This window comes from Leiobunum rupestre, chromosome 3 (assembly GCF_980474605.1).
Source record: "Leiobunum rupestre chromosome 3, qqLeiRupe1.1.hap1, whole genome shotgun sequence".
NCBI classification, from domain to species: Eukaryota; Metazoa; Arthropoda; class Arachnida; order Opiliones; family Sclerosomatidae; genus Leiobunum; species Leiobunum rupestre.
The window spans coordinates 18,173,834-18,181,815 of NC_143386.1; the positions used below are offsets into that span (position 1 = coordinate 18,173,834).

Sequence of the window (7,982 nt, forward strand, 5' to 3'; positions counted from 1 at the left end):
TCCAGGCGTTAAAACGTTTTCCGTTGGACTATGTATAAATCCTGCATTACCAATGCTAGGTGCCTCCCCTGATAGGTTGGTCTATCAGGCAGACACTGGATATGGTATTCTTGAAATTAAAACCCTATCCAAATGTAAAGTAAAGGGAATGAGTATTGAAGATGCCATAGCGAAGAAAGAAACGACGTGTCGATTTTTAAAAAAGGATGAAAATGGGTTAACGTACTTAGACCAAAACCATGCATTTTATTATCAAGTACAAGGGCAACTGGGTTTAACGTGTCTGAAATGGTGCGACTTTCTAGTCGACATTGGGGATCAAAATCCATTTTGTCAAAGGATAAATTTTGATCAAACGTTTTTCTATGGAAAAATAGTTCCTATTTTACTAAAATTTTATATTAACCATGTCCTTCCATACCTTGAAAAACAGGTGTGATATTCGCTTTAAAACCAAAATCACGTATCTTTTAAAGATTTATGTAGAAAGTTACGTGGTTTTGGTTTTAAGGTGACTTATTGTTAAAGCTCATTTGCGATATATTAAATGAAATTAACTGTACCTGAATAAAAATGATCTCATTGCAATTTTAACTAAAGGTTTTTAATAAAAGTATAAAATGGTGTTCATTTAAAGTATTGTTTTGGAACATTACTTATTTGTTACTCTACATTCTTCCTATCCAACAGAGGTTCTTTACAAAAGTTTACTAAATGTGTACATATTTTCCAGATTTTGTTGAGCTGGTTGTGCATAGCGTTTGGAAACACTGTGCTTAAAATATTATACTCCTTAACGCCTCTGATCACTCTCTCAACATGAATCCGCAAACTTGCTATCTCTCTTGTGTAGATTTCCTCTTCCGATGATAGTTGTGCTTTTCCATTTAAAAAGGGGGGCATGTTCAGTGCAACACCTTTTTCTTTCAGTAGGTCTGAGATGAGAAAACCCCTATCAGCCATTACAGAGTCTCCCGGTTCAAGGAGATCAATTAAGCCTGATTCTTGAGTCAATTCGACATCGGACATTCTTCCTGGGACTAAGTCAGAAACGAAACTTATGAATCCATTGGGTGTTAGACCAATCAGTCCTTTCGCGGTATTATGGGAAGACCAAATGTCACTTTGTGTTTTAAAATCGTTAGGTTTTTGGATATATAACTCCGAAGCATCCAAAATAATTCTAGTGGTTCCAAATTTGGCTTTAAACTCTTCCGGCATGAAACGGATCACGAGTTCGCTTGAGGGCCAAATTTGAAACTGAGTTAAACGCTTTTGCAATAAATCAATCCACGTAGTACATATATTGGATACTATGCTCTGTGATACAAAAAATCGGTAGGCTAAGTCTTCCTCCAAAAGTCCTACTTTTAGTCTGCACAACACCAAAAACAGTTGTTCTTTAAAGGGTAAAACCATTGGTCGTCCCAGTAATTTTTCTTCCCTATCATATTTTCGCTTATAACCTCTACCGTTATTGTACAATTTTAAATCTTTTAAATCTGGCTCTATCATGGAAAACAAGTCATCAAAAACCTCGAGACTCTCACAACCAGTTTAAAAGTTTAACATTGCTATCGATTGTGCCTCCTCTAACTGTTTCTCTAAATGGTTAATTCTACCTGTACAATCGTTATTAAGGGATATATTAACTTTGACTTGTTGTAATAAAGATTCATTAGTTTTCTCAATTTCATTTAAACCATTCAAGTCTTTTTTAAGCTTAGTTATAACAGTTTTCATTTCCATATTTTCCTCCATTAAAGCCTTATTTACACTATTCACTCGTCTATTTTCTAGCGCTAGATGCTCATTAGCGGCGATCCATTCTTGACATTGCAATTGAAGATTTGTTACCTTTTTAGCTAGCATTCCATAGTCTTCATAAATAGAATAATTACGATCTGTTTAGAAGAAAATAAATTAATTTGAATAATTCCATATATTTTAAGAAAGTTACAAATTCCGTACCTGAGTCATAGATGTCATTTTTATTACCATAGTGTCTGTTTTGCAAAACAATTTCAAATTCAGGAACAGATGAAGATGATATAATTTCTTCCGCAATATCAAATTCATTCGATAGATCTGGTGCATCATTCCTTTCAGCTAATTTCCCAAAATACACTGGGATCTTATCTCCGAACTTTCTTCGCCCAGAGGTATTGAAGTGAAGTCCACACACATTTTGATATTTACGACCTAATGGTTTTCTGAGTGGAGTACTCCACGGTCGCCTTTCAGCCACATCAACACAATCTATAGTATTTTTCTCAATAATCTGGATCCACTCTTCCCGAATCTCTACGTCCTTTGGGAATGGACTAAACGTTATGCATGGGTTTCTAAGTGGAGTAGATTTGCACCCAGGCACACAGCATTGACGAACCATAGCTTATTTCAAAAATATACTTCAATCTTGGATTAATAATATAATTAAGCCCGGATAGTAAAACTTCCAATCTTTGTTTAAGCTAAGGCTTAAGAAATGGTTCCAATTGTTCTTACTCTACTACGTTGGGAAAACAATTATGATGGGAATTTAGTAAGTAAACTAATAAGTTGTATAAAAATGCATAAAATGTATATCATACCTGAATACATAATTGCAAAATACAATGTAATAATAACTTGAAATAACGTTCGAAATCGATCAAATATTTAAACCGTCACTTGCAAAATAAAATGAATAATGGTTCGTATTTCTTAAGATAGATGGCGCTTCAATTCGTCAGAAAGTCACGTGAGTACCATCTTTTTCGACCCCCAGGACTTCATAGTTTCGCCTATTGATATATTTATCGGTAACACTCACATTGTCAGTATATTTTAATTATCTGTTCGACTTTGGCTCTGATTGATTAAAACCATGTATTTAAAATGAATAACACACCGAGCAATTTGTCTAAAGAACATGTACCTTACATCATGAACATTTGAGTTTGAACTCGCCACGTATATGCTGTATCGTTAGAAAAATAATTTAACCCTTTAAGTTAAACACCTCCATAGACAAAATGTAAAAGGCATCTTTTCCCTCTATAGTTTATAGTGGTACAAAATATAACATTATTATAAAGAGTGTTAAAATACGTGAATACGTAGAATAGTCCATAATAAAAAGAGTCCAAAAGCTAAACCCTAAAAAACTATTGAAGAAGTTAAGATTTTACAAATAACGCGTGCCAATAACTCTTCGAGTCAACATAAAGGCACGGATCTTGGACCAAATAGATCTTCGAGTAAAAAAGTAAATAAAACTAACTTAAATAGCCAGAAATTCAAACGATGGAGCGGTTTCGTTCTATTTGGGACTCATCAGTACCGTGCGGAAAATCTGGCTTGCAACTTTAGTTACTTGTCAAACGAGATAAACTTACGTTACAGACAAAAAAAACTACGACGAGTTCGCCATCTATCGGAAAATATATAAATCAAATTAAAAATATTTATTTTTCAAAACAAACCGTCGGTCATCTTTGCTGGAGTGTATTAGTCGAGCTAAGTGAGAAAATGGTTATTAATTGTTCTGTAAAATGTTGTAAACGTGCGTTTACATCAGAGAGTAAGGAAAGGATTGGTTTTCATAGACTACCTCGCGTTATCAAACACTTGGGTGAGCAAACAGAAACGCTTTCAAAGGAAAGAAATCGAAAATGGCTGAGTTGTTTAAGACTAGGTCTGGAATCAGACGGGGAACACTAGAGAATTTGTTCCAAACATTTTTTCTCTGGAGGTTAGTATGACAATGTTAACTAGCTAACTACATAATTATATTAATTTGCATTATCATTTATAGTGCCATCAGCATTGTTCTGTACAACAAATCCGGATTGGCTGCCCTCAAGGTATTTAAGTGCAGATAATTCAGCTGAGATGCTAATTGACGAAATTGGATATTCAAATGTACAACGGTACGAGAGAAAGCGAAAACGTGCATCTTTTCCTAAAGACCATAACCGAAGTATTAAACAGTGAAAGAAAGAAGATATGACTGAAAATGAGTCTTTGGAAATTGAAGTTTCGGTTTCAAGTAACAGCCTTGAAGATACTGAACTTGGTTCTGTCATTGCGAAATCAGTTGTGTTGGATGAAACCCCTTTGATTATGAATAATATTTGTAATGAAATTGAAAGTAATCATTGTCACCTGTCAAACAAATTAACAATTTAGTACAAAAGTCAGATTTTGGTACTCAAATAAAAACCAGAATTGTTCAATCAGAAACTAGCATCGTTCAAACATCAGAAATAGGGGTTCAATCTTGTATTAGAAAGAAATACTTCAGTATTCCAACATTGGTCAAAACTCACGTGCACGACTTTCGTTGTCAAACTTAAAGTTACTCAGAAGCAGAAGTTACAGCTCAAACTTAAATAATTGAAGTCGTTGAAGTACAGACCCAAACAATCTTCAGGATGGTAGAGATGTTTGACCTAGAAATAAACACGACGAAAACCGAAGAATTATTGAACGAGACCGAAAAATTACAATACAATAAAATTAAAAAGCTTCAAAATTATGCTAGTCTCTTAAATTCGAAAACAGAAGTACTTCAAAATGAACTTAATTTGAGAAAATGCGTTCATTCAATATTTGCAAATAATGACTGTCGAACAAAGTTCTTCTCAGCATGAAAAGAAACTTACGTAACTCTGATGAATTAGTTTTGAATGCTGAATTCCCTTGAACCAAGCCCGTTTCAACAATTAATTTTGATAGTGATGAAGGGGTTTGTTCCTTTCTTTTCATCGGAATGTTATTGGTTGAGATAGGTAAAAAGTGTTAAACTGCAACTGATAGTGATAGTTCATACTTGAGTTTTCTGCATTCGGCGTTGATGGAGCTGCCAAAACATCGTCATTTGTATCAACATTACACTGCAAATTTCAGGTGCATTTCAAGAACACGAAGGGATCACTTATGTGAACTTAAAATGTTTCTATATGATCTTGTTATGTTCTTACACTTAAGTAAGCGTTCTTATTCAGAATTTTGGTGATCTTATAATGTGAAAGCGTTCTTGTAGTTTAAACTTGCAGGTTTGAGCAAGTTTCACATATTAAGGACGCCAAACCCTATGAAATGTTCTTGATGTGTTAGTATATTATGTGTTCTTATATGGTTAGAAATTTTCAAAACATTATCACTTTTTAAGTTGGATTAATTAGGGGCGCTAAATAATACCTTTCTAAATTAATTAATTTTTGTTAATTTTGATTTTTTAAATGCTATAAAACATTTGAGGGCCCCCTTAAAAATACCACACCTTTTCAAGGGTGTCAATCCCCTGGCGAAAGGAAGCTAATATTATACGAATAATATATTAAACTCCCACAGTCTTTTTTCCAAGGGGGGCAACCTCAAAAATTTTAAAACCCCTTTGTAAATTAATTATTTATAACCTCTAAATGATGTCATGTTTTTTTGGGTCTTCAATTACGTAGCATTAATCGTCATTAAATAGAATTCGTCGGTACATCAGAAGTAAATGAACCGCAGTTACTTCAATAAACACACGTTACTAATAAACTCCCATAATTAAATCTCCCCCCCCCCCCCCCCGGAAGCCTCGCCTTAAAATAACACCAAGCGGCTACACCTGACTGTCAGAGAAACTGGCAGGCCGTTACCGGGGAGAGAACGGGCAAGGAATTCAGGGTGAATGAAGGAAGCCCCCTTTAAACAATGTACAAAATATCTAAGCGCTTGCGGATTTGCTGAACTTTAATAGGTCCACTTCGAATAGTTCAAGGCGCCCTAACGAAAGCTGCGAATATTGCTCGTCAAATTAATTCGCGGTCTTTTCGAAATACATGTCTATTTCGCATAAGACGGGTGGCATTTTTTTCTCTGCCGAAGATTTTAATTGATTAAAATCATATACAGGGTCTTTTTTTTTTGCTCGGAAAAGTGTTTTTTTTCAAAAACTATTTATAGTACCGATTTCAAATTTGGAAGGTCAATTCTCTATACCGGGGGACATCAGTTTGAGAAATTTGAGCGTTTTCGGTAATGTTTTTCACCAATTTTGAAAAATTATTTTTCGACCACTAGGTGCGAGATAAAAAATGTCTATTATAAAGTTGTAGGCCGTCATCGAAAACCCTTAAAAATTGTTCACTCGACGAAAAACAACTTATTTATCAGTGAAAATTCGAGCTTGAAAAATTTACAAGTTGGTGAAGCCAAATTACGATTGTTTGAAATGATAATTGAAAAGGGAACAAGTCTAATACAAACGTAGTAGAGTTTTCACACTTGAAAAAATGTACACGTTTGGTTTTTAAATGCAGATATTTTATTCACATAAATTTTTACAAAACATTTTCAATAATATCACCATTGGCTGCAACACAGGTTTGTGCGCGGACAATTAAGTTCTCAAACGCTTTCTCTACCATTTCTGGTGTGACGTCTCGGCAAGCACTGATTATTCGTCTAATGAGTTCCTCCCTAGTTTCAATGGGCGTGGCGTATACCTTTGCTTTAACGAATCCCCAGAGAAAATAATCCAGCGGTGTTAGGTCAGGTGACCTTGCTGGCCAATGCACTGGACCATTTCTCCCTATCCACCTTTCAGGAAACTCGTTGTTGAGGTGCTCAGTTACTTGCCGGGAAAAATGCGGAGGGGCGCCATCTTGCTGAAACCACAACTGACGTCTTTCAGCCAATGGAAGGTCGTCGATTGCGTCACTCAGTTCGTTCTGTAGAAAATGTAAATACCTTTGGCCGTTGAGGTTCGTTGGCAGGAAAAAGGGACCAATCAAACGGTTTCCAACAAGTCCAACCCAAACATTGACCCGTTCAAATTGAACCTGGTGATGATATTCAAAACCCCAATGTGGGTTGATGTCAAGACCAAAGATGGCTGTTTTGATGATTAAAGGGCCCATCTCTAGAAAATGACGCTTCGTCGGAGAACAAAACATGGCGCAAAAATTGTCTATCTTCTTGGACAGCATTTAGTAACCAGTTGCTAAATTCATAACGTCTTTGATGGTCTCCGTCAATTAGTCCTTGGTGGAGCGTAGCTCTGTATGGGTGATAGCGATTCTTACGAAGAATTTTCCACACACGATTTGCAGAACAACCCAAATCAGCAGCGGCGTTAGCGCAACTGTGACGAGGATATGCCACAAAGTACGCGAGTACATAGTTCTCGAAGTCTAAATCCGGTTGACCCAATCCGCGAAACCTAGGTTGCAAGTTACCAAATTGATTGAAATCGTGAATTGCTCGTCTTACTGTATTTACAGATGGTGCTCCATTTGGATGTCTTTCTGCGAAGATTTCAGTCACTCTTCTAAGGTTTTGCGCTGCTTCTCCATAGTAAATGGCAACTATCTCGGTACGCTCAGCTACTGAATAACGAGGCATTGTTCGAAATATTATCAAACACTGATAATAATCTCCCAAAGTTTTCCTTTAAATACCCAATGCATGTTTAGGATTGACCTATAGCCTCGTGTTTTTTAAATCCGGTCGTTTTTTTAACCAAAGTTTCAACTGGATTAGGTAATTCGGTTTCAATTATCGTTTCAAACAATCGTAATTTGGCTTCACCAACTTGTAAATTTTTCAAGCTCGAATTTTCACTGATAAATAAATTGTTTTTCGTCGAGTGAACAATTTTTAAGGGTTTTCGATGACGGCCTACAAATTTAAAATAGAAATTTTTTATCTCGCACCTAGTGGTCGAAAAATAATTTTTCAAAATTGGTGAAAAACATTACCGAAAACGCTCAAATTTCTCAAACTGATGTCCCCCGGTATAGAGAATTGACCTTCCTAATTTGAAATCGGTACTATAAATAGTGTTTGAAAAAAAACACTTTTCCGAGCAAAAAAAAAGACCCTGTATAATGTATTAATATCAAGTAACAATCATTGTTGATAGGGTTTATTATAAAGTAATAAAAGGCATTGTAATTTCTTCTCCTAGCCACGGACCATATCAAAGTTGGTTAATATCAAGGTTG

The 7,982-nt window shown here is 35.5% G+C and overlaps 1 protein-coding gene across 1 annotated transcript; it reads right to left on the bottom strand.

The window, feature by feature from the left end:
- Window positions 1-663: 663 nt before the first annotated feature.
- Window positions 664-2,392, bottom strand: LOC149949735 (uncharacterized). The gene is made up of 3 exons (XM_090169477.1): window positions 1,972-2,392; window positions 1,623-1,904; window positions 664-1,508 (listed from the first exon to the last, which is right to left on the bottom strand). The coding sequence occupies exons 1-3, from the start codon at window positions 2,390-2,392 to the stop codon at window positions 664-666; spliced, it is 1,548 nt and encodes a 515-aa protein (XP_090025603.1).
- Window positions 2,393-7,982: the final 5,590 nt, after the last annotated feature.

Bases quoted from the DNA above. Each gene is read 5' to 3' on its own strand.
- LOC149949735 (XM_090169477.1), bottom strand. From the start codon at position 2,392: ATGGTTCGTCAATGCTGTGTGCCTGGGTGCAAATCTACTCCACTTAGA. The intron at 1,905-1,971 runs GTACGGAATTTG...TCTTCTAAACAG, and splicing joins AAATGACATCTATGACTCAG to ATCGTAATTATTCTATTTAT. The intron at 1,509-1,622 runs GTAGAATTAACC...TTTCCATGATAG, and splicing joins CCTTAATAACGATTGTACAG to AGCCAGATTTAAAAGATTTA.